General features: G+C 39.1%; 1 protein-coding gene across 1 annotated transcript; it reads left to right on the top strand.

Annotated features, from left to right (window-relative positions):
- The first annotated feature begins 4,029 nt into the window (after positions 1 to 4,029).
- On the top strand, positions 4,030 to 27,255 carry BTNL2 (butyrophilin like 2). The gene is made up of 9 exons (XM_011236076.2): positions 4,030 to 4,108; positions 6,014 to 6,361; positions 8,273 to 8,554; positions 9,955 to 9,975; positions 15,321 to 15,668; positions 16,695 to 16,976; positions 17,686 to 17,781; positions 18,336 to 18,535; positions 27,136 to 27,255. Exons 1-9 carry the CDS (start codon positions 4,030 to 4,032, stop codon positions 27,253 to 27,255), a joined length of 1,776 nt encoding a protein of 591 aa, XP_011234378.2.
- Positions 27,256 to 27,717: the final 462 nt, after the last annotated feature.

Below are 27,717 nucleotides of genomic sequence, written 5' to 3'. Positions count from 1 at the left end.
CTTCAAGTTAGGTGCCCAAATATAGGCTTATCATAACGGGAGGGAAGACACTTCAGGAAAAAAATCAGCTCAAGACATATCACATCATAAGATCACAAATGGTTATATTTTATAATGAAATGAACATCTAAATTAAAGTTTATTTCATTTTTTAAGGATTTTATTTATTTATTTGAGAGAGAGAGAGAGCAAGAGTGGAGGGAGGGGCAGAGGGAGAGGGAGCCTGACTCAGGACTCTATCCCAGCACCCTGGGATCATGACCTGAGCTGAAAGCAGACACTTAACCGACTAAGCCACCCAGGCACCCTAACATTAAATTTTAAATTATTCTGGAGAACTCTTGAATCCCTGAGAATATCTCTGCAGAACCCCAAGGGGACTTGCACTCTGATTCAAGAAAATTGACTTAAGGGGAATTTAAGGGAAAATCTAACAACAAGAACACACACCACAAAAGTGCCTGTAGCCTTAATGATTATAGTTTTTGTGCCCAAACATTTGGTTGAGAAGCTTATTAGATTTCCATAGTATCTGAGAGTCAATATCTGACTCAGCAAAGGGGGATAAAGAACCAAGATAAAAAGAGCGGTAAACTTGGACATAGAAGACCTTGGCTGGGTGCCATGGTGCTGGATGGATAATCTCTTTCTCTGGCCTCTGTTTTCTCACCAGTAAAAGCAGGGATGGGGCATTTGCTTTTCAGTCTTGCTTCTAACTCTAAGCCCCAGCAAACTGACACTAGGTGGGGGGGACACTTAATATGTGGGTGGTGGAGAGAAGGGTGAGGACAGACCTCCAGTACCAGGTGCTGGCGAGGACCTGACTGGAGATGGCACAGACTGGGTGTCAAATGGGGCCAGCAGTAGTGCCTTGGCTTTCTGAGGTTGGTGAGGAGTGCCAGTGTCACAATTTTGTCTGAAAGCCTGAAGAACTCATAACTAAACCCAGTCAAAGTCCACTTGTCTGAGTTTCACTTTTCTGAGGATTACGGCAGGTAGGAGGTGAGCATGCTATTCTGATTGGAATCTCATTTTCAGGGTAGGCCTCCACCTTCAGCTTGGGCGAAGCAGCACAGTCTCCCTTCACCCAAAGCCGGGGGCCCTGGGGGGCCACCTCCACGCGGTCTGGCTGTCCCACAGCTCTCACTCCGATAGGCACCCCAGGACCCTGATCTGCCTTCGGACACCTGCTGTGTGGATGAAGGGCACACCTGAGACCCACTGAGGAGAAGACCCAGTAGCCCCCGGTTTTACCCTGAAGGAGAGAGGAGACACGTGAGTGGCTTGATGAATCCCTGGTGGAGGATGACCAAGGAAGTTGGGGCAGTCGACTAAGATGAGGGAGTGGGGCATGGGGACAGTCAGCACCTACAGGGAAACTCTGCCACTTGCTGTAATGCATCCACTCATACCCCGCTCTGTGTTTTTCAAAGTCAACTGTAGCTTATGTGATCCTCAGGGTATTGCTGTGCAGCAGGCAGCTCAGAACAGCAGGGTCACAGCGTTCATCGGTCATGCATGATATCGTGCTTGTGTCTCTGGGCCTCGCTCGTCTGTCATTGTGGTAATGAAACAGCTGAAAAAATGTTAGGAATGAGTTTCTCCATCAGAGAGGAGAGACAGGAGAGGCTCGAGAAAATAAAGTGAGATTCTCGGGGTCACAGAAAGAAACACAAAGTCACCTTGTCTCCTAGAATTCTTATTTTACTTTGCTTTCTGTCTATAAAAATGTGTTAACATAGGATCCATTATATCTATTTTTAAAATTAATATAGATTTATAAACTTCAAACTTTGTGAACTGAATAAATTGTATTCTCACCAGTTAAATACTATGGTCACTTGGCATTTTGAGAATTTAACACTTGAGGTTTTTTACTGAAAAAAAACCCCCAACAACCCACCTCTAATGACTCATGACATGTAGTAATTTGCAGTTTTCTTTGGTGTGAATTTTAACAGTGCATGCATAGACCTTGGAATTCAGAATTGTTGTTCACCTAATGCCTCAGCACAAACCATCACTTACCACTCACTTATCATCCCAACTTAACACTTACACTTTATCCAGAAAATTAAGTGAAATGTGAGTTTTTGAACATTCGATGGTACATACACATATTAGATCACATCTCTTGACAATACCGAAGTTTACCGTATTTAGTTGCACTGGCAGTTCCAGAAGATTCTTGGCCTATGTTCAAATGGTAAAACAGAGATATCAAATAATTAAAATGTTTTAACTTAAAGTTTGCAATGTAAGTCCAGTTGTTTATTTACTAAAAATCTGCCAAAGATTTTCAGCATCCTGACAGGAGATGGTCTACAGCAGCCTTTTTCCTTGGCACTAATGACACTTAAAGCTGGATAATTCTTTGCTCTAGGGGCTTTCCTGTGAATTGTAGGATGGCTAGCAGCTCATTGGATGTCCCCTTTCTCCAGCTGTGACCACCCACTGTTTCTGCAGACATTGCCAAAAACCCTCCAAAGGCAAGACTGTCCCTTTTCCCATTCAGAACCCTAGTCTAAGGCAGCTATTCTCTCTGTTCATACTCACTCATCAATTTCTCTCCAAGCACCAGGGAAGGTTAAGACGCATCTTCACAACTTTCTTCAAAAGCTTCACTAATTTGAGCAATTTTTTTCTAGTTGCCTTTGTATGTTCTCCCCCTGCTTTAACGTGAAAGACCTAGAGGAATGCGTGTCTATAAACCGGTTTGTAGCAAATTTGGGTCCTTCTTGGTTCACATGACTCAGGGATGGTGCTTGGCATGAGTTTTGCAAGCTGTATTTGCTCTTCCTGGGTAGAACAAAACATTTCTGTTTTTCACAAGAGGAGGCACCTGCAATCTCCTTTGTTCAGAGAGGAAGTGGCTGATATATCTCCAGTGGTGAGCTACGGATGGTCCATGCTGTCTCCTAACGCTCGGCCCCATTTTCACATTGATATTCGAGCACTCTTATATATCTACGTGTTGTGTCTGGGCTTGTCTCGGTTTCCTCAGAGGCATTTCAGATGATAGGACGCATCATTTTAAAAAGCAGTCATTACAGAGTATAAATAATCTCCCAAACCACTTGGTTTATAATCTCTATTCCAGTGACTGTTGCTTTCCTCTGCCCTATAGCATCTTGCTGGCATTAGTTTCTGGGGAAAGAGAAGCAATCACCACCTTATCATTGCTCCTGAACACGTTCTTCTAGTTGCTGTGAAGCAATAAGATGATGGACCCGTCAGATGGAATGAGTCTTAGGCTCCTTTCACTCTGATTTTTTCAGTTTTCAAAACTAAAGCTGGCATTCGATTTTTGTCCTGGTAGTTTTAAAACTTTTTAGCTGTGTGGAAGCATTTTTATAATGCTGGCATAATGGGCATGTTACATTTGCCAATCTCTGCAGTAGGGCCATTTCTTTTATTCATTCCTTTTTCAAGATGACACTGAAAGGCCATTTCGGTGGTTTCCTTGCTAGTGTCTTCCTGTAGCACCATTTGCACAACTCTTTCCTCCACTTTTCAAGGTGTGCCCCTGCCCTTGGGTTCTCCCAAGGCACGAGCAATGGCTTCCTGGCTGAAGAGTGAGGATGCAGAGCCTTCCTGCTCTTTCCTGTACACCTAGGAAGGGTGGTGAGGAAGAGGGGCAGGAGGGGCTGGCAGGAGGGCAAGAAAAAATATTTGAATCCTACTATTTAATTTCTGCATGCTCAGAATAAATGGACCTTAAGAGATTTTTAAAAACATATATGTATTATTGTCCCTTTAACTCAGGAGGGCTTTTCATTTCAATCAGAGATCTTCTCTCAGGCTTAAAAACATAGCTTAAAGTACAACACACAAGTAAAGGGTCAGAAATGATCAGTAACTGCAGAGAAATTGAGCCAAGTCCATTTCCTTGTTTGATTGTGGAGGGGTTGATGTTGATTCCTCATTGTGACTATGTAACTATTGGAAACCACAACCAGAGTGACCTGGCTCTATTACAGTATCATTTGGATGTGCTCATATTTTTCTCTTGTGTTTGCTGCAGGGAGAATGTTGGATTTTCCAGGATACAGTGTGTCTGGCGCAGTTGCCTCTTTCTTCTTCATACTGCTCAGCATGAGGCAGCCAGGTGGGATGCCCTTCTTCCCTTTACCGTATACCCAAATGTCCCAGCAATACAGTCCACATGCAGAGTTCCAAATTAAAAGGGCTAGGACAATATTAGGACTGGGGGTCCAGGAACCAATGCATCTGTGTTCCAGAAAGGGTCCTGCACTTCCAGCTGGGTTACCTTTGATAAGCTACCTCTGCCTCAGTTTCCTCATCTTTATGATAAGAATAACAACATGCCTATGTCTTAAAGGCTAGGACAGGCGTTAGGATTAAATGAGGCTGCACATGAAATAGTACCTGGAACACATTAAGTTATTCATCCATTTTCCTGCTTTCATACAGGACAGCACTTTGGGGGCAAGAAAAATAGCTGCTTCTTACCACAAATTAAACGGCATAAAAATACTTGGAAACAAGAAATTAGATTTCCAAGAAATGGATTTGGAAATCTTAGTGGCTGAATTGTACCTTTAAGAAGGATTATGAAAATTCAGTGTCAAGGGGAAATACCAGAGTCCCAAGGAAAATATAGCATGCAGAAGTGGGAAAAACATTGAATAGGGCACCAGAAGGCTCAGGCTCCAGACTGAGGGCTGCCAGAAACTGTGTGATGTGACATGAGGCTGTCCTGACCTCTGTATAATGCAATTTCCTAGCCTGTAAAAGAAGTCAGCCACATGGAATGACTTCAGATCTTGCTTCATATTCGGATTCCATAAATGAAGAATGCAAGCACATCTCCACTTATGCTCTGTAGGGACCTTTTGACCAGCATCTATTTGATATTCATCAGCAAGTGAGCAAGTTGAGGGTTCCTTCCTTCTTAGGATGATTGGGTGAGGCAGAGAAAGTGCAAATGGCCCTGGAGCATTTTAGGATAAGAAAGAATATAATATATATGACTTATGAGACTATTAAACATAATAACATGTGGAATCATTGAATATCCCTTCAATTTGCAGATAATACAAGAGGTCAAACGAGACCTCAAAATTTTATTAAAAGGCTCAAACTCTTAGACAAACCACTGCCCTTAATCCATCACAAATGTCATTGTACATACAAAGCTCCATAACTGCAGTCTTGCTTACTCCAGACCAAAAATTTTTTAAAGTTAAAAAATAATCCCAGTTCCTTACCTAGAACCAGTGCAATCCTGAAGAGCTGAAAAATCTAATGAATGAATTTATTACCTAAATTTTAGGAAAAATGATTATGAAATCAGTCACTAACAATATAAAGTGGAATCACTAACTACAAAATAAATTACTATAAAATATAAAACAAGTCACTATCAAAGTTTCCAGTGTAAAAAATCAATTTACACATTAACTTATTTGAAAATAAAAACAGCCCAGAGAGAGCGGCTTGAGTATCTTAAAGATGAAGAAATCGAGATTCCAAATCTCAAATTTCACTGAAAATAATGGATTTGCCCCCCAAATCACAAAGATGGTGACAGATTTAGCTATAACACTCGAATTTTTGATTTGCATGTTATTTTCAGTACACAGAATTGTCTTTTTTAATTTTTTTATTTTTATTTTTTTTAAAGATTTTATTTATTTATTTGACAGAGATAGAGACAGCCAGTGAGAGAGGGAACACAAGCAGGGGGAGTGGGAGAGGAAGAAGCAGGCTCATAGCAGAGGAGCCTGATGTGGGGCTCGATCCCATAACGCCGGGACCACGCCCTGAGCCGAAGGCAGACGCTTAACTGCTGTGCCACCCAGGCGCCCCAGAATTGTCTTTTTTTAAACAGCCAAATGTGCAAACCATCATGCTAGATTTCTCTAAATCATTGAAAATAAAGCCCTCCCTCCTCCAGGTACCTCCATTTTGATAGGTTGGACATCCCGAAGCAAGTACATTAATCTCCAATTGGCATTTCCTGGTTCCCCTTTTTCACTCTGTTTTGTAGATAACTGGAGAGTGATTAGTTCTACACATCCTATCCTGGCCAGGATTGGGGAAGATGCCCTACTAACCTGTCAGCTCCTCCCCAAGAAGACCGCAATGCATATGAAGGTGACATGGTACCGCTCGGAGCCCAGCACACCTGTGTTTGCATCCTGGGATGGAGCTGATGCGACCGAGATGCAGATGGAGGAGTACAGAGGCCGGGTAGAGTTCATAAAAGATGGCATTCATGAGGGGAATGTGGCTCTGAAGATAAACAACATCCAACCATCTGATAATGGGCAATACTGGTGCCATTTCCAGGAGAATAACTATTGTGGAGAAACAAGCTTGCTGCTTAAAGTAGCAGGTGAATATTTTGGAAAAGACAGAGTCTTGGAGGGAGAAATATATTAATTTGTGGTAAGCCTACGGCCAGTTGAAAAATTCCCTTTTAATCCTCAAGGCAATTCCTAATGACCAGTCCTCTGTCCTGATTCATTTGAAGGCAAGTAATCCTGAAGTCTTCAAAGCAAGCTCACTTGAGCAATCTTCTCAAATTTTACTTACACAGTTTTGACTATTCTTTTTTTTAATAATATTTTTATTATATTATGTTAGTCACCATACAGTACATCCCTAGTTTTTGATGTAAAGCTCCATGATTCTTTACTTGCGTATAACACCCAGTGCACCATGCAATACGTGCCCTCCTTAATACCCATCACCAGCCTATTCCATTCCCCTACCCTCCTCCCCTCTGAAGCCCTCAGTTTGTTTCCCAGAGTCTACGGCCATACCACCCTGAACGCTCCCAATCTCGTCTGATCTCGGAAGCTAAGCAGGGTGGGGCCTGGTTAGTACTTGGATGGGAGTTTTGACTATTCTTGACCACTAATTGCAATCCATAACATCTGGTCATTGGCAATTTTATTGAGGCACAGATTTGTGCTGTATCAGGCTGGTGTGTTAGGGCAAGTCGATCACTGAGTGAGTGACTGCCCAGCAACCGTATCTCAGTGGAATGCGTTGCTCTCTACCCAACCTCCAATATGCAATAACTGAATGTGAAAATTACGTTTCTTTGTGGAATGCCTCCAGTTAGAAAGCTAGTGCTGGGAACAAAGAGGTTAAGAACTGTGCTTTTATGGAGATTATTAAATATTAGTGTTCAATGAACTGGGGACTCCAGATGCATTTGGACATACCCACTGTGAATGACAGGGTTTTACCTGAAGCCTTTGTATTAGCACAGTGGGAAACAGTTGAGAAAAAGGATCCATCCTAGGGGAAAAACACATATCTGAAAAGTAAATAATCATCTAGTTCCCTGGCAAGAATAACTCCCCCGTATGCTAAAAAGAAAATCAGGCAAACCCACTTACCCTCTCAGGGAAATAGTTCTCTGGAGATGTTACCATCTCTGACTCACACTAAGGCTGTTTCCTAACACCATTTTTTTTTAACACCCATGACTACGATCATTATTGTTATGTAATAGGTGATCGAAGATGGATGAAAGAATCTATGTGTTTCTGAGATATGGAGACAGGAAGGCAGCTGTTCACTATCAGGAACCTTTGAAAATAAGCCACACATTTTCTAAGGCTGTAGGTGAAAGGAGTGAGTCTCTTTCTTCACCAAATGATAGAGAATTATCATCTATACGAAATAGAGTCCCTTTGTTTGGGCTTGAGAGCAGTGTCGGGTAAAGAAAGAAGTTCATGACTATATAAAAACTAAGATTTCTCAAAAACATTTTCCCATTGACTGTAAGGAATGTTTAGAAACCAGAGCTCCTCATGGGACATCCCATCCTACATACCCAGGTTATCTACTTGCTCCCCGAGATCACAACCACCAACAAAAGAACGTGAAGAATAGTCCCTGGAGATGATTTCTGGCTTTATATTAAACATTCTAATTAATCAGAATCAAGATATCATCTAAAATGTCAGACAGAGTTTTGGCATGGGGAAGCTCAATGAATAAATTATAACACATCTTTGTTGGCAGTACTAGTGACATAAGCAAAATGTCATTATGTCCCTTTCTCTTATTCTCCTCCTGTCTGGATCTGAAGAAAAATACTGCTCGTATGCTAAAGTTTAAAGATCCAGAATGGAGAACAAACAAACTGTGTATGAACTCCAATTTGAATGGGAAGAGGCCTTTGGACCCATGAACTCCTACCCTCTCCCTATGAGCAATGTCACTGGGATCTTGGTTTCTGTGATTTTCCATGGGCTCCAGTCCTTAGGGCTGTGTCTTCCCTCCACAGGTCTGGGGTCTGCCCCTTACATTCACATGGAGGGACCTGCGGAAAGTGGAGTCCAGCTCGTGTGCACTGCAAAAGGCTGGTTCCCAGAGCCCCAGGTTTATTGGGCAGATATCACAGGAGAGAAGTTGCTGGCTGTCTCTGAGCATTCCATCCAAGATGACAATGGCCTATTCTATGTGGAAACCACTCTTGTGGTCAGGAATGATTCTGTGGAGACCGTGTCCTGCTTCATTCACAACCCCATCCTCAATGAGGAGAAGATCTCAATCATCTCCATTCCAGGTCAGAGCTCCACCTCTACGACGAATGGGTTAGTGTACAATGTGATTAACAGGAAAGGTTCAAAGGACTGTTCCATAGCACCTAATATTTTTTTATTAAGGCAAATATCTAAAATTTAGTAATATGTATTAAAAGGCATAAACTATTTATGCCTATATTAATCAAAACTATATTTTGATTAAATAGCTATTGTTAATGGTATTCCAGTTATTTTCAAGTGCCACCTTTTCTTCTTTCTGAATGAATTGTCTTTACTCACAAGTATGCATCACATGATGAAGAAAATAAATCTATATTCTTTCAATTAAAATGTTTTCCTATACACATTGTGCCAGTTGCTTCTAGGAACCTGTCATGTGAAGATAAACAGAGATGGAGACAATTATTTGCATAATAGCTTCTTTTTTTTTTTAAGATTTTATTTATTTATTTGACAGAGAGAGACAGCCAGCGAGAGAGCATACACAAGCAGGGGGAGTGGGAGAGGAAGAAGCAGGCTCCTGGCAGAGCATGGAGCCCGATGCGGGGCTCGATCCCAGGGACCCAAAGGCAGACACTTAATGACTGAGCCACCCAGGTGCCCCACATAATAGCATCTTAATTATAGCCCCATTTTTAAATAGCAATAAAAACAACAGTGAAAAAAAAACACTCGTTAAGTATCTAATGTAACTATAATTATAGCATTGATGAAAGATGATATTTTCAAATGAGGTTGAAAAAATTCTTATGATGGACAATTTATGAAAGATTACAACTATCTACTTACCTACGTATCTATCTATAAACATTTCCAGTCACGTAAAGAATAATGGCTTTAAAAAACTTAAAACTGCACTAAGATTTTTGGGACACCTTCTATATTTAGATATAACGATATAGTTATTCTTATTCATATAAATGGATACATGAAAGAATTTAAACATCACATGTGAATGTCAAAAGGAGCTGAATATATATTATGTAATATATGTGAATACATATTATATAAATGATTTATATATGTTTTATCTCTCGGTTTGGAATTATAGGTGATAATTGTCTATGTCCATATATTTTTATACTTTCCATGCACTTATAAGAAGAATATGTATCATTTTTACAAGATATTAAATATCAATATGTTAAATATCAGCATGAATAAACTATCATGAGGTAATAGAACTGAGAGACTTTTTGTCGTGCAAACAAAAGGAAAAACAGCTGGATCACTAAATGATCTACAGGAAAGAACATTTTTCTGTATTTAATTTCTTTTTTATGAATTGAGGTTTTTAATGAAATGTAGAGGTTTCTTTTCTTTTTAAATATTTTTAATATTTTCCTTAAATATTTTTAAATATTTTAAATATTTTCCTTAGATCAAATTCCTTAATATATTATTCTTGTTCTTTTTCCAGAGAAACTCCAGAATGAGCTAGGTAAGTAGACTTTGGATGCACTAGTATAAAGGAGACCCTGCTTGCCCCAAAGGGAATTGATAATCCTTGGACAAAGCCAGTGGGAGCTACCGTGAGGATTTGTAATTCAGATGAGAATCAGAGGCATGACTTTACCAAGTCTCAAGTTCAGTTAGTACCAGAGGGGACTGGCAAAACACAGCCTCCTTCGGGCACCTTTGCACTGCGTAACCTATGACCTCAAGTGTTCACGGGGACCCCATTGAGCCTCAGATGGATGTGTGTAAGGGGCACAGACATAATCTCTGCTCTGGCTGGGGGAAAGGGTGCTGCCTTTGTGTGTAAGAGATGGTATAGGACAGATGGTGAGTCTCTTTCTAGTGTGAAGGCAGTGTCATCATGGTAACTGGAGGTCACCACCCATCACCTCAACACTCTGGCCTTGTGTGGTTTCTGCACCTTCTCCTCACCCCAGTGGATCCTAACCTCATCACTATTGGGCGGGAGCCATTACTTTCCCAGATGTAGCCTGGGACACTGCCTGGGTTGATCAATCATTTTCCTGTTTCTCTCCGTCTTCTTCTTTTCTTTTTACTTAACAGTTGGACTGTAGTATTATTTTACTGCACCTAAGATAAAGATAAGTGGTTTAAAAAGTAACTGATATTTGAGCTTCTTTCAGTTTCTCCTTTATCCCCTTATCATCTTCCTCCTTTCTGTGACCTCTGCTCCCAGCCCATAATAACCACCCTGCTCCCTGCCCAGATGCATATGACCTTGTATCACTCATTTTCCATCAATATCCTGCTCACCCTCAGGTCACTGGTTACAGGAATGTGTGTGTGCACACATGCCAATTGCAAATTAGGTGAGGTTGAACATACTTTTCAGCCCGTGTAGGGATTTTTGAGGAAAATCAAGGTGGCAAACACACCCCAATCTCTGCCAGGGTCTAGTGTGACACTTTCGACCCCATCAGGCCATAAAGATAAAGGGAAGGCCTCGGGAAGGTCAAAGGTAACTCCACAATCTGAGGAAAGCTGCACCCCTGTGAGCCGTAATTTCCAAGTCAGATCCCCTTCTGCCTGGGCAGCATCTGCTTATGATCAGACAGAAACCTTAACCAGCAGAACATGTTAGTTACGGATCAGAAAGTCAAGCCAGTGTTTGGGGCAGGTTGACACATCTCTGTTCTTCAGGAAGACTTTATTTTTTTTATTTTTATTTTTAGTTTTTTTTTTTTACTTTTAAAATCCCTTAATTTATTTTTTGTTTTGCTTTTCATGCAAAATGTCTCCCCTATTTTTTAAAAATTATTAACATAAAATGTATTATTTGTTCAGGAGTACAGGTCCGTGATTCATCAGTTTTATATAATACACAGTGCTCACCACAGCACACACCCTCCCCAATGCCCATCCCCCAGCCAACCCATCTGTCCCACCCCCCTCCAGCAACCTCAGTTTGCTTCCTGAGATTAAGAGTCTCTTCTGGTTTGTCTCCCTCTCTGGTTTCATCTCGTTTCCTTTTTTCCTCTCTTCTCCTATGATCCTCTGCCTTGTTTCTTAAATTCCACATGTCAGTGAGATCATATGATAATTGTCTTTCTCTGAGTGACTTATTTCACTTAGCATAATACCCTCTAGTTCCATCCATGTCGTTTCAAATGGCAAGATTTCAATTTTTGATGGCTGAGTAATATTCCATTGTATATGTGTACCACATCTTCTTTATCTATTCATCTGTTGATGGACACCTGAGCTCTTTCCATAGTTTGGCTATTGTGGACATTGCTACTATAAACATTGGGGGGCATGTGCCCCTTCGGATCACTGCATTTGCATCTTTGGGGTACATACCCAGTAGTACAATTGCTGGGTCATAGGATAGCTTTATTTTCAACTTTTTGAGGAACCTCGATACTGTTTTCCAGAGTGTCTGCACCAGCTTGCATTCTCACCAACAGTGTAGGAAGTTTCCCCTTTCTCCACATCCTCACCAACATCTGTCATTTCCTGACTTGTTAATTTTAGCCATTCTGACTGGTGTGTGGTGGTATCTCATTGTGGTTTTGATTAGTACTTCCCTGATGCCGAGTGATGTTGAGCACTTTTTCATGTGTCTGTTGGCCATTTGGATGTCTTCTTTGGAGAAATGTCTGTTCATGTCTTCTGCCCATTTCTTGATTGGATTATTTATTCTTTGGGTGTTGAGTTTGGTAAGTTCTTTATAGACTTTGGATACTAGCCCTTTATCTGATATGTCATTTGCAAATATCTTCTCCCACCTGTTGGCTGTCTTTTGGTTTTGTTGACTGTTTCCTTTGCTGTGCAAAATCTCCCCACCAAAAAGGAGAATTACAGACCATCCTGTTGAACATGGATGCAACTAGCCAATAGGATCCAACGGTACATTAAAAGGATTATTCACCACAGCCAAGTGGGATTTATTCCTGGATTGCAGGGGTGGTTCGACATCCACAAATCAATCAATGTGATACACTACATTAATAAAAGAAAGGACAAAAACTATATAATCCTCTCAATAGATGCAGAAAAAGCATTTGACAAAGTACAGCATTTTTTGTTGATTAAAACTCTTCACTGTATGGGGATAGAGGGTACATACCTCAATATCATAAAAGCCATCTATAAAAAACCCACAGTGACTATCATCCTCAGGCAGACTTTAGGTGAAGAGTCACTCCTCTGAGTTATTTGAACCACTTTGACATGTCCATTGGTGACCCAGCACATACAATACAATCTGGTGTTGTGTTGTTCCTAGTTGTGCTGGCCTTTTGTGGCCACAGCAAAACATGATGAAAATATGGAGCTCCCCCTGGCTCCCTGTTAGGTAGCTGTTACAGGGCTGCCCGCTCAGGAGCTTTGAGAGTTGTTGATTGAGGATACCAGGAGTTTCACAGCTACCTCTGTATTATCCTCATGAATTAGAACTTGGAGACAAGGACCCATTGCAGTTGGCTGCTGGCAATTTGAGCTTGCTATGGAAGTCCTAGGACTGGAATACCAGTTCTCACTCTAGAAAATAATATTTTTTTTTAAGTTAAATTTTAGTTCATTAACATACAGTGCAATATTAGTTTCTGGAGTAGAATTCAGTGATTCATCACTTACATATAACACCCAGTGCTCATCACAGCAAGTGCCCTCTTTAATACTCATCAGTCATCTAGCCCATCCCCCACCATCCCCCTTCATCAAACAATCTTATAAAAATAATGACTAGTTTTAAAAAATATTAATTATATGCCAGATGTGATGCTAAATGCTTGACAGAGATTATTTCTTTTTCTTACAATAATTGTAAAAGTTAATAGATTTATCCTCATTTTACAGCTGGCAACAATCTTATAGACATATGTGGTTTGTGGGAAACCATTGAGAAATTGTGATATTTGCCCTCTAATCTGACTTAAGAGTGCAAGTTCTTAATCACTTACGTGTGATTTTTGTAAATCATTGGTCTCTATTTTCCTCATCTTCAAAATGAACATGTTGAATTTAATCTCTGATGTAGTGTCAAGCTCTAAGAGTCTGAATATGATATGATATAATTAATATAATATTATATGATATAAAATATAGCATATTGAGGAAATGAGATAGCCCACTTAATTGAATATGCTGATTGAAAGAGGATAATATGACATGATGATGGGATTATCATGTTTCAAAGAATTGGTGCATTATTTAGTAAACTACACACTCCAGAGAGGATTTAATTTTCAATGGATATTCAGAGGGCATTTCAGTAACATACATACAATACCCCCAAAATAGAACAAAATAGTAAATGTGAGCACAAATTGCGTGGAAAGGAAACAATATATACAAAAGTATATAAAGAAAGGAAATTATGCAGAGCTTCTCTCAAGGAGCTTGTATTCTAGAAGAATATCACTTATTAACAGATTGGGATGCATGATTTTTCCCCCATACTTTCAACTTTATCTTTTACTTGGATCCTGGAATAACAGGCATTTCATATATCTATAATGCACCTACTCATATGGGTAATGGAGATAAGGAAATTGTCTGTTTTATTAAGTAATTTACTATAAAATATGTGGAAGGAGAAATAGCAGCAGAATAATCCCTAGTTCATTTTTTCTGACTCCTACTTTTGTCTTCAGATTTTAACAGATACATATGCAATGGAGATATTGTTTTAGGTAAAATTAAAAGATAAACAAAATGCTGGAAATAATTGGGAGTCAAATTTTAACTAGAATAGAAGGGAATAATCTGAAAATTGGGACTGTGTTGATTAACAGTAAGTTTCCTTTCTAGAGAAGTACCTAGCAGATTTTAGCTAATTACAGAATGAGGACATTTTGCCTTTGGTCATTGACTCTCATCCAACAATATACAAATTTATGCCTGTATTTCTATTATAAATGATCATAACTTATGTGAAAGCATTTTTATCATTTGATAAGAAAGGATGACTCTCAATTTAGAAAGGAGAAAAACTGGCATGACCAGAGCCTGATGAACTGGTGTCCATATATAACATAGCTTGTGTCCAGGAAAGCCATCAGAGAAAATCTCCAATTTTCACAATGGGAGGATTAGACTTTTTGTAAATTCATTGTTGTTTTGTGTTTTGTATTTTGCCAACCTCCCCAATTCTTGGTCTTATAATGGTTCTCAAAATAATCTGAGGACATCGAACCTGGTGTGTGTTTAGAGCTCCACATATGTGGGACCTCACAGAACTAAAATATGGTGGCTGGATCTTACTTATAACATGTTATAAAAATCAAACCAGGGGAGGATTTCTTCACATTTCATTACTAAAAATCCACCTGAAACTCATTTTTATCCCTTTTCATTATCAAGGCAGAAGGATTGGCTTCAGTGTCCTCAAGTTTAACAGTCTACATTCCTCCACTCACGTTGCATAGTCATTCAAGAGCTTTATATAGATGATTTTGTTTAACTCCAGAAGAGTCTTACGATTTTGATAGTGATATATTTATTTTACAGTTTAAGAAAGTGAGGCATGCACAGATTGAGAAGTAGTTTAAGGAGGGCATACAGATGTGAAGTGATAAAATATTATTTTTATTCTAGAAGTATTAATTGTAAAATTATTTTGTTGGGCTGTAATCTGAATGAAATAGGTCGAGGCAGGTGTGGATTCCATTAGTGGTTCTTTTTTCCAGGGACAAGCTCTATCCTGATTCCACCAAACCTCCCCCTCTCTAAAGGATGACCTTGGGCCTTATATCTTCCCTGGGATGCCCATGGGTTCTAAAGCCCACTGGAGATTTTCTTACTGATGACATTATTTACTCCATTTTGTGTCTTTCATTGAGTTTTGTCTGTTGTATTTCATAGCTTCTTTAAAAGTGATTGGACCTTCCGAACCCATCCTCATCAGAGTGGGTGAAGACATACAATTAACCTGTTACCTGTCCCCCAAGACTAATGCACAGAGCATGGAGGTGAGGTGGGTCCAATCACACCGTTATCCTGCTGTTTACATGTATGCGGATGGGGAACATGTGACTGAAGGGCAGATGGCAGAATATAGAGGGAGGACAATGTTGGTGAGTGATGCCATTGATGAGGGGAGACTGACCCTGCAGATACACAATGCCACAACGTCAGATAATGGGCAGTACCGGTGCCTTTTTGGAAAAGATGGTGTCTATCAGGAGGCCAGTTTCGATCTGAAGATAGTAGGTAAGGATTCCAGATGTTTTGGATTCAACCTCTGTTCCTACTGCTTTAACATGCTAGTTCCTGGAAATTTTCCCTGGTACCTGAAATTTTTGGAATGTCCATTCACTTGTCAAATTTATATTGAATGCTCTGAGGCATAAGAACTGTAGTACATACTTAAAGCTCACAAACTCAAATGGACCAGATTTAATTCTCTGGTATAATGGAATTCATTCACTTCCCAGGATCTCTGCAAAATGGTCACGCATTTAGTGAAATTTGAGAATTTTACTCCATAAATCTACATAAAACTCATTATTTCACAGAATGTTCTTAAAATTCTGAACAATGTGTAGTTACTAGGAAGTATAATTATGTGAAGACTAAACTATGTCCACATAAAAGCAAAAATAATAAGTATCAAAAGAACTGGCAGGATGGAAGAAGAAAGAACAAAATCATTCCCTGCATCATAATTTCCCACTGTTTATATTTGTGAATAAGAATTGATTTTTCAAGGTTAGCTAATGCCATTGAAGACATAGGCCAACACCTTGGATAATTGGTTTGTTTCTCCCATTGATTTTCTATCTCATTTCATAAACATATTCATGAAATATCTACAGGGGCACATATTAAGAAGTTAAATGGACTGTATTGTTTTCTGTCACTGGATGTACATGTTTATAAAATCTTGATATTTGAGGATATTCTTTTACTCATTTTCTTTAATCATTTCCTTGTGATTCATGTATTGGTCAAAGCTATTTTGTTTTCAGTTACAGAAGAGAAGAGATTGCATTTAAAATTTATTGTTCCTGTGACTCTATCTGAGAGGATGACTTTAGGAACACAAAAATAAAAATAAACCAAACATAACAAAACTAGAAGCCATTCCAGCTAGTCTCATCCCTAAGTGGAGAATAATTCTACTATAAACTTTGTTCTCTCAGCCAAGCCTTTCCCCTCTTTCCTCTCAGTGAAGTTATTGACCACATAACAACTTGCAGACACTCTAAGTTTTATTCCTTGATCTCTATTCCCCAGGTCTAGGTTCTTCCCCATTGATCACCATAAAGGAACAGAAGGATGGAGAAATAGAGCTGATATGCAGTTCAGAAGGGTGGTTCCCAGAGCCCCATGTGCAATGGAAGGATATGGAAGGAAAGATAATACCATCATTTTCAGAGGTTCTGACTGAAGGCAGCCATGGGCTGTTCCATGTGGAGACATCTCTACTGGTCACAAACAGCTCTATTGTGAACATAACTTGTTCCATTAACAACCCCCTTCTTGATGAGGAGAAAATAGCAACTTTTTCTCTCTTAGGTTGGTGACTCCATGTGTTCCTCTCAACTTTGGGAAATACATATGAAGGCAAACCCAGACTTACTTACTTATTTTATTCCTCTACTATTTTTAAATTTTTATTTTCTTCTCTTTGATAAAATTACCTGCTATCTCCTACAAAACTGGTCTTCAGGATACCTGGAGATCCTACTGACATCCCTTAACTAAAGCCCTAAGGTTATATTGTTGCATATACACTAACTTCTAAGACTTGACTCTATCATCCTTGTAAGGACAAACTCTCTTCTTCTGTTGTGAAACCAATATCACTTTGTTTTTTGTTTCTCCTTTATTGTGGATTGTCTTTGGGATTAGAAACTAGTTTTCCTTAACACACTCTTTATGCCTATGGATTAGGTAATTTTATCCTTTTCGTACCCTTGTTAGTCCAGTGATGGTGGTGATACAATTGGAAAAGAGACAAGAAATAAATGTGTGTGTGTGTGTGTGTGTGTGTGTGTGTGTGTGTGTGTGTGTATTTCTGACAGGAGCAAACAGTAAAGCTAGCATAAACTTTGGGTCTCCCCTCAGCTTCTGCAGAGTAGAGAGGAAGCTCTCAAGGAGCTTCCTCCTTGAGAGACCCACTTCTCACCCTCCTCTCTAGCTCAGGAGCTGCTCAGATAAAAAGAATGATCTTGGAATTTTCCCAGGTTCATGATTTAATGGGATTCTGGGTTTTCCATTTTAGAGCCCATGATGAGTTTTTCATGGAAGATAGTGCTTATTTGGATATTACTTCTTGTTGTACCTGTAGGCCTGCTCATGAGGAAGAGCTGTAAAAAAGGTAAGTCGGGTAAATAGTCAGGTATGGAGCATCCTTTGTAGGGGGGCCTTGCTGTGCACTTACATAGGGGAGGCATTCAGTGAACATTCAGCAATTAGTGAAACATGAGAATCCATGGTTTACATTCATGTTGTGGAGGATCCATGCAGAATGATATCATACAGTGATAATAGAAACAAAAGGATTAAAAGACAATAATTTGATCCCCCGGTGAACTTTCCCAAGTGATCTAGTTAAGGGAGAAGAAGAAAAAAGTAGCATGGCCATCCATGCTTTCAAGGCTGAGAGCTGAGACCTGACTGAGATTCTGTTGGCATGAACATTTCACTAAGATCTTTAAAAATATGGTGACTTGCTTATTGATGATTCTTGCTTTATGGATGAAGGACTTCTATGTGTTGATAGGTTGTTTTGTGTGACCTATAAAGTTCCTTCACTTCAAATTTCTTGTCTCTATAACTTTGGTTTGTCTCTTTGGATGTTGATATCATGTAATTTATTTTAAAATACTCCCCACATTGGTTATCATCAGAATGGATTTTCTTTCTCTACAGTGAATGTGACATTGGATCCAAATACAGCTCACGCAGGACTGATCCTTTCTGAGGGATACAAGCATGTGACCCATGAACATTCATGCAGCCATACATCCGAGACATTCAACAGCTTGCTCAATGTGCCAGGCCAGGAGGGGCTGATGTCAGGAAATGGTACTGAGAAATGGAGGTTGGAGACAAGACAGTATAGGTCCCAGGTATTGTCAAAGGCAATATAGGGAGGGTGGGAGTCATCCCTCTGTCACCTGAGAATGTGTTCAGACAATGAGTTGCTATAGAAACCAGTACTGGGCCATTACCTTTCCTCCAAGCCTCCTCTCCTCAAAGATAGCTCCGGGAAGGGTCAAAATCTTCCTTGTCTAGCCTCTGGACACCTCTTCTTATAACATGACCAACTAGTGCTCTATTTACACTTTTCTTCTCTGAAACTCTATACACCGTCTTCATTCTTTGACCCCTTTTCTCCTGACATCTTTCCTACACCCAGGAGATTTTGCATCACCTCCAAGGCAGAGGGGAAACAACCTTGGATTCCGGAAACAAGGATTATATTCCAAGTCCCAGTCTTCTTTCACCAGCTGCTTCAAGGGGCTCATACCATCATCCAGCTACTAAATCAAGATGATTTAACGTCACTCTGGCTTCAAATTTGATCTGGAGACTGATCCCTTCAGAGAACTATCCTATCCCAAGCTCTCTGATATCCTGCCACTGATCACATCCTGATATGTGATGCCCAAAGATGTAGAAAATCCAGTGGGAAATACAATTAGGCCTAGAGAAGGAAATGCAAGGAAAGATTATTTATGGGTTTCTTTATGAAGGTGACAATTTTCCAAGTGGGACAGAGGAAATTAAAAATATAGTTCAAAAAAGTAAGAGAAAATACAGCTGACTAGGAGGAAATCTGATCACTGGGATATAATCTTGAATATCATATGAAACGTGGAATTCCTATTCCAGACTTCTTCAGAAAGTGGAAAATTGGAGTGGAAAAAAATTTTAGAAATTCTATTCCAAGACAAATTCCATATGATTTCGTTTATATATGGAATCTAAAAACAAAACAAATGAATAAACAAAAAGCAGAATCAGACCTATAAATACAGAGAACAAACTGATGGTTGCCAGAAGGGAGAGGGTAGGGGTATGGGCAAAATGGGTGAAGGGGAGTGGGAGGTACAGGCTTCCAGTTATGGAGTGAATAAGTCACAAGAATAAAAGTTACAGCATAGGAAATACAGTCAATAATATTGTAATAGTGTTGTATGGTAACAGGCGGTAGCTACGCTTGTGAGCACTACATAACCTATAGACTTGTCAAATCGCTATGTTGTACACCTGAAACTAGTGTAACATTGTGTGTTGACTTTACTCACATTAAAAAAAATTAAAGAAAAAGAAATCCTAGTCCAAGAGAAAATTAATTTCTTTTCATTGTATCTATATGAGATGATAGATGTTAACTAGATCTATTGTGGTAATCAATTCACAATATATACAAATTGAACCATCGTGCTGTACACCTTAAACTTATATAGTGATATATGTCAGTTATTTCACAATAAAACTGGAAAAAAGAGAAAAATTAATTTTATATTGTGTAAATGAAGATATCAATTTTATTTTTAGAACAAAAAAGTGCATAATTAAAATCAATAATTACAAAATAAATAAGCATAAATAATAAACACAACACATGGTAAAAATATTTTAAAGCTATAATGAATTAAAGAAGAGAAACTATAAGTGGAAGAAGAAAAAATATGGAAAAAGAAGGACTTGGAAAAAGTCTTGAAATCTTCCGAAGTGAGAATGAGGAATACCTACCAGTGATACTCTGCTGTTTTCTATGGTGGCAGCCATCATAGCCATCACTCATCTATCACATCCTGGAGTGTCTCTTTTGGCTCATAGTATTTTTTCTCTGTTTTTTAAACTCATATGTTTATGTTTGAAACTATGTATTATTCTCCCACCAGCATTCACACATTTATTTTACTTAGTTTTTAAATGTTTCAATAGTGAAATACACATAACATAAAACTCATCGTTTTAGCCATTTTAAAAACTACAATTCGGTGGTATTTATACCTTCACAATATTGTCCAGCCATCATCAACATCCAGTTTTAGATTATTACTCCAGAAGAAAACTCCATAACTATTAAGTAGTCATTTTCTCTTTTCCCATTTTTTCTTTTCCCCAGCCCCTGGCAACCACTAATCTGTTTTCTGTCTCTATGAATTTGCCTATACTAGATATTTCATATAAATAGAATCACAAAATGTACGGATTTTTTAGTGTCTGGCTTTTTTTTTTTTAACTTAACATAGTATTTTTAGGGTTCATCCATGTTGTAACATGTACCAGTACTTCATTCTTTTTTTTTATTAACAATTTTCATTTTTTTAAGAGCTGTTTTAGGTTTATCGTAAAATTGAGTGAAAAATCCAGAGCATTCCCATATCTCTCCTCACTGTCCCCATAATTTCCTATTAAAAATTTGCATTGATATGGTACATTTGTTACAACAGATGAACCAATAATGATGCATTATTTTCAACTACAGTCTCCAGGTGGAGTCCACATTAGGGTTCACTTTTTGTGTTGCACACTCCGTGGGGTTTGACAAATGTTTTACTACTTTTGGTCCATTAATATACTCACGTATCCTTTATATTTTTGAAGTCAAATTTATTAGTAGATATGCTAGCTTTGCTTAAAATAAGTCTAATGTTACTCTATTTTAACTTAATGCAATTAAAAATATTTTATTTAATAAAGTCTGAAGGTTAACTATCCCCCCTTTTTTTGTTTTCCTTCCTGATCAGTCTAACTTTCTGCTTGTTAGTTTTGTGCACTAGTACAGATCCAATATATAATATATAGATTTTCCCTAGGAAGAGCTCAAGAAAATGTGTTTTTATCAGTCAAATTCTTTCACTGTGTATTAAGAAACATGTTTTTCTTTAGCTTACCAAATTGGGGATTAATTTACTTTCTCAGTTCCAATGCCAGTTTGAAAAACCATGGGGAAAGAGAATGATTGGTGGCTTGATTGAGACACCTCAATCACTGATACGGTCACTGTGGCTGATGGATGAGTGACTGGATTGGCCCATCAACTGGCACATTGATCCAGTTCCCTGTCACTCCTGAGGCTTAGAGAGCTGGTTGTAGTCATGCAAAGCATGGTGACTCTCAAAAGAGATGTATAGATTGGATAGATCTCAGTTTAAGAGAAACGACTAAAGGAAATCAGAAACCAAATTTGTTAACCCCTCCACAGGACCTTTTCCTTCATTGTCCTAGACTTAAAGTTCCATTAGGGCAGTAATTAATTAAATTGAAGGTGCTGTTCATAGACACCCAATGAAAGTCCAGCCATCATGACAAACCCTTCCTTGGGTCTTGTCTTGAGAAAATGATGCTGTTCATCACAGCTTCAGCATCTCCTGGTTTTGATGTTCAGCTCCCTCTGCTGAAAGTTTCCTGGCTTTTCCTCTGGCTGTCACCCCTTTGCTGTCCTGTATAGTGATTTAATGAGAGAAATTATTGTTGCCTACCCCACCCTCACCTCCCCACACTACATAAGCATTTTGAGTTTTCTGACTGCAATGAAAGTGCTTTATGCTGGCTTTTCTCAAAAAAAAAATGAGTGGAGGAGTGACAGGTGGAGGAATCCCATTATAGAACAAAATATGAATTTAGTTTCTTCAGGTACGATACTTAAAAACTCATTTGGAAACCACATGCTGATTATTCTGAGTATATAACAAAAGTAAAATATAAAAAACTGAACCCATTATCCTTCCTGTTCTATATCATAGTTCCAATCCCATTTCTTTGTATTTTGTGGTTATCTCCATGTAAAGGGTTGTCATGTCCAGAAATCCCTTCTCACCCATCATGCCCATTTGATTATAGCTATTAACATTTGTCCACCATTCACTTACCTCTCTCCTGCCTTTATTTTTGCTTGCTTTTTATGTAAGTATTCTCTTTACTGTCAGCAAAGTTGATATTCTGGACTCTGGTTTCATTCTTCCTGGGTTCCAACACTGGTTTTACCACTTAGTGTGTCAGAGAAATTTTGCTAAGAAGATACATCTTCCAAGAGAGGTTGATAATGAGACTTATGGTTTAAAGATCTGTTAATAGTGGAGAAAAATCTAAGTGGATTCGTCTCTCTCTGGGAAAAGGGGACTCATTTAACAGGAGAAGCTCAAATTTTATATCCTTGAAGACATAAGCTTAGTGAAGCCTTAGTTGCACTAAAGGCAAAGAAACCTTCAATAGTGGGAAGAAGATGATCACAAAGGGAAAAAAATATGCCAGTGTTAGCAGTGACTTTCTCCATGAAGCCTCCAGATGTTTCTTCATTCTTATTTGAATATTTTTCTCTGAAAGTATAAACTGCAACATGAATTCTTTCTTCATTCACATATTCACATAGGACACAATTCAGGACTTGCTAACCAGTGAGAATTTGTTTAAGGAAAAAAAAAAGCGTGTGTGTGTGTGAGGCTTCCCTCGCAGAGGGAAGGAGGCTTGTGCTCCTCAAATGGTCTATAGTTCTACGTCAGTCCTCTCCACTGCATGGCAAACTCCAGGGTTAGAGGTTGATGGACATGAACTTAAAGAAAGGACTAGCTGAACTATTCACTTTCAGAAGACTTGAAAAAATTTGTGTATCTACAACAGTAGTAACAGGTATTAAGAATTCACTCAACTGTGATTCTTCCCTTCAAATAACATACCTCCTTCATATTTGATAATGAAAACAGTAGTAAGAGAGATTTTTATTTTTAAATATGGTTTTTAAAAATATTTACTTCAATACACACTGAGTACCAGAACAGGAGAGGGACCATGCATTTGTTTGGAATTTTCTGGTGACAAATTGTTGCTGTTCAAAAAGACACCGTATCTCCCCCAAAATAACACAAGAGAAAATTCCCCCAGGCATTTTTCAGTTGTCCCATTTCTCTTTCTGCCTTTGCCTCTTTGAAAGGGGTTAGAAGCTGACCTACTCTCCACACAGGGATAGCTTTCTTGGAGAAAATACCAATAAGAAGCCTGAGCAGGAGCAGTGGAGGTGCTGACACTTCACTTCCTATGGAGGTAATAGACCGTTAGCTTCTTGGGGGATACCCATATCACAACCCCTTAAATGAGTTCCAGTATTTGGAGAAGAATCAGGACAATTTTCAGTGTAATCTGAAGTTGAGCAGATGGTCACAGATGTGCCAGCACCCTGAAGGCTAAAATAAGGACAGAGGGTCCCACAGGAGGTGATTCTAGTAAAGGAAGAGATGTGGGACCCATCAACCATGTTGTAAAATGACACATCTCCACCCTCCCGGTCCAAGAAAACTCCTATCCTTGAGGATGCTGCCTCAGTGACAGTGATTCTGAGGAGGTGGGAATCTTGACTTCTCCTTCCTCATATGCTACCACCCAGAAATTCTTCTCTGGACTTATTACTCATCCATCTCTTATTACTGTATTTGAGCAAACTCCCACAGCCCATTTAGTTCCAGGTCCAGCTTCTGTCCCAATATTGACTTCTACCTCCCAGTAATGTGTCCCTGTGTTAAAGTAATTCTGGCCCAGAACACTGAAGACAGCTTCAGATTCCTCTTGTCCTTGGTATACTGAGGCATCACAGATCTGAGGAACATTTTCCATTAAAGAAACTTGCTTTCTATTCTCAGATATGATGAGATTGGGATGAGCATTGTCTGGATCCAGAGTAACAGCAACTGCAGGTATAGGGGGAAAAATAGATCATTCCACAGTGGAGACTGGTTGGCCTTAGGAAAGAAGCAAATATAGGGAAAGAAGAATGAAGGAAAATAAGAGGGAGAGCCACAAAAGAGGAGGTAAAACAATTTATGTTTTGTTCTGTGTCCATCCACAGGAGTTATGTGTGTATATCATGGAAGGCCAAGGCTGGATGACCTTGAATAACCATTTGTTCCAGATGGGCTGAGACCATCTATCCAAGAGGGCTGTCTGTCTGATCTGAAGATCCCAAGTCAGGTATTTCAGGATGGCATCCCTCTAGCCTCCCTCTAATGTCTGTCACTTTAATGCTTGCTCTTAATAATAAAGCCCTGTCAGAGTCCAATCACAGTGTATCTACTTTCATTTAAGCTTCTTTGGGATCATTGTCATTTGGTATCATTTATTATGTAATTATGAAGTCACCCACTTCTCATGTACTTTTATCAGATTTCTAATGGTTGAAACCCTAGGCTCTGTAGTCAGAAAGATATGAATTTCAATAATTACTTTATCCTTAGTAAGTGCGATCTTGAGATTACTTTTCTTCTCTCATCCTCACTTTACCTTCATGATAATATATTCAATTATGATACCTTGGCATAGGACTATTGTGAGAAATAAACAAGATAATGTGTAGAGAACTTATAACTATATCTTGCCCATGGTGAACGTTTGGCAAATTTTTTTAGCTTCCAATATTATAGTAATACTAATACCAGCAATAATTAATCTGTTTCTTCTCAAATCAAACATTTTCAATAGTTCGAATTTTTCTTATAAAAATTTGTATGTGGGGATATTAGAATGTGCTTTAGTTTTTGGAGGTTTAATTAACTAGGAAATAATTGTGGATGCATGGATATTCAGAATAAAGCAGCATGCACCAGAAACTGATAATCAACTAATAATTCTGGAAAGATTCTAAGATGGTTTTCCACTTAAGATACACCAAGCTCTTCTCTGTCTCAGCCAGTGCAACAGACTTCCTTCTGACCAAACTGCTCTTGCAATGTTATTCACATGAATAAATCCACCATATCACTTAAGTCTCAGATTAAAAACCAGTTCCTCAGGGAAATTCCTTAAATCCACTATTTTTTCTCATGGAAATCTCTTATTTCTCATAACCTTCATCATAATTTGTACATGTACTTTCCCATGAAGTCAGAGGTCAGATCTGCTTTATTTGGCCTTGAATAAATAGTTCTATAAACTAATGCTGAATGAATGAATGATATCAGAAAAGTAAGAAATCTGTTCACATTTCAGCATGAGATTGAGACTGAACTGAAAGCCATGAAATTAATAACCAACCAAGTTTTATTGGGAGTTTATATAAATGTAAGACTTTCTCATTTGTATAAAAGAGATTATGTGGGACAAAACAATCAAGTAACTCACCTGCTTTGAAATGTTCCTTTCTCCAGTCTAAAACGAAGAGAAATCATATGGGAAAACATATCAAGAACATGTCTTCTCAACTATTGGGATGCTTTACCCTTATCCCCTTCTTCTTTTGGACTCCCACATTCAAAATAAAATTTCCAGAACATTGCACATTTCTGAAAAATGCTCTGGAAATGCCTCATGAAATCCTGGGGTGCTTGAAGTCCCAAGACAACATCAGTTACTCACCAGCATATAGCTTTGCTTTTCTCCAGTCTGAAATAAAACAAAGGAATTAGATTTCCCCATTCACAGGACCTTCACTCCAGAGTATTAAATTGCTACAACCACGTGAAATATGAAGATTTGTGGTAGTGCTATATTTCTGTATTTGTCACTTCAAAGATAATTCTGGAAATTTGTCTTCTTTAATCTCCTTTTCTCACATTTTCCACATTCCACTAATATATCTGTGATGAAATATGAGGTTCTGATTCTTTTGAGAGAGGAGAAGATAAATTTTTCTAGAGTGTACCGTAAAGCTTAAAATTTCGTGTGCCGCCTGACGTCTTTGAGCTTCAAAGGGCTCTAACCGCCTGTAAGCTCTCCTGCTGTCACCAGATATGCCTCCACCCAGCAGGAGAAACTCCACACTCAACTAATTTCCCTATCAGTTGAGGCAGCTGAACCCCACCTGGTCCTCAACCTAATGGCCTTCAGCTCCCTATCAGCCTGCAAAATTACTCAGACAAGCCAATTACATACTTCCACAGAAACCAGTAGCACCTCATCTTGTGGTTACTAAAAAGCTTGCCTCCTTCAGCCCCTGCTGGTTCACTCTGTTCCCAAGTGCAACATGTGGTCCTGCATGGCTTGTGGTGTCTTCCTCCCCCAGGATGTGAAAATAGGTGATTAATAAACTGCTGTCAAGCTCATATGTTCAGTGTTGGGTGTCAGTCTTATCCTTTTTAGGGTGGGGAAGCCCTCCTTCACTAGCAAGGTGAACAGGAGATGATCAGAACAGAGGGATGGATGAGATGATTGGTCCAACTATAACATCGATATTACTCACCTTGCTGATATAACTAGTTTCTTCTGACTGAAAAGGAATAACAATCTGTGAGATGCAAAGTACGCAGCATGGAGTAAGGACTACTTCATCTACTAGAATAAAGAAAATTGGAACACTTACCGAGCTCTTTCTCAAGCGGTTCTAAAAAGGAAAGAAAATAACAAAACATTTTATAGAAAACAAGTCCAAGGTTTATTTTCTAGATTATGTTACCTAAGCCCAGATCCTGAATATACCTAGATCAAGAAATTCACCCTGAGAATTACTACAACCATTTTTTCTAACTTCTTGTTTATACCAGTGAATTTTCTCTCTCCATTGGACTCTATTATAATATTTTATCCATGTCTTACTGGAGGTCTTGAGTTTCTAAGTACACTCATGTCTCTCTGTTCCAACAGATTCCATCCATATGCCCAGCTAACAAACCCATAAGTTCACAGATCCCACCCAATCTGATTCACAGTTTTACCTTTGGCTTTGCTTTCTTTCTCTTTATCTTCCTGGAGTTCCCATACTCTTTTCTTCTCCTGTTGTTCTTTCCAGGCCAAAAACACAACAGCACCCAGGAAAATCCCAAGTATGAAGAAAGTCCCAGCAAATGCTACCTTCCAAGGAGAGGTCCTAGGGAAGAAGGATTCTGATACAGAGGCCCCCAAAACCTGATTAAAAACATTACCATGCAATCCTATCCCATCCCAGTTCCTAAATATCCCCTCCTCACACCTATCCTGTCTCCCAAATGAGCAACACTGACCTGGGATAGAAATGGTTTCCACCTGCTCTTGTCCAAAGAAGGGGTTCTTCATGGAGCAGGACACTTTTGTCTTTGAACTGTCTCTCACAATAAGGGATGCCTCTATTTGAAACAAGCCATCATCATCTTGGGTCTCATCCTCAGAGAGAGTTGGTATCTTCTCTCCCCTTGCATCTGTCCATTGTACCTCAGGCTGGGGAAACCACCCCTTGCCTGTGCATGTCAGCCTTATTCCTTTATCCTCTGGACCCACCATGAAAACACGAGGACCAGAACCCAGGCCTGGAGAGGAGAAAGTTATTCATTTGAGACCTGGATGCCTTTGATCCAGAGTCCCTAATTTTACACAGTAACACCAGTGTGGGGAATAT

This window comes from Ailuropoda melanoleuca, chromosome 5 (genome assembly GCF_002007445.2).
Source record: "Ailuropoda melanoleuca isolate Jingjing chromosome 5, ASM200744v2, whole genome shotgun sequence".
Lineage (NCBI taxonomy): Eukaryota > Metazoa > Chordata > Mammalia > Carnivora > Ursidae > Ailuropoda > Ailuropoda melanoleuca.
This window is presented reverse-complemented; position numbering and strand designations above follow the sequence as displayed.

Bases quoted from the DNA above. Each gene is read 5' to 3' on its own strand.
- BTNL2 (XM_011236076.2), top strand. From the start codon at position 4,030: ATGTTGGATTTTCCAGGATACAGTGTGTCTGGCGCAGTTGCCTCTTTC. The intron at 9,976-15,320 runs GTAAGTAGACTT...TGTATTTCATAG, and splicing joins GAAACTCCAGAATGAGCTAG to CTTCTTTAAAAGTGATTGGA. The intron at 16,977-17,685 runs GTTGGTGACTCC...TTTCCATTTTAG, and splicing joins AGCAACTTTTTCTCTCTTAG to AGCCCATGATGAGTTTTTCA.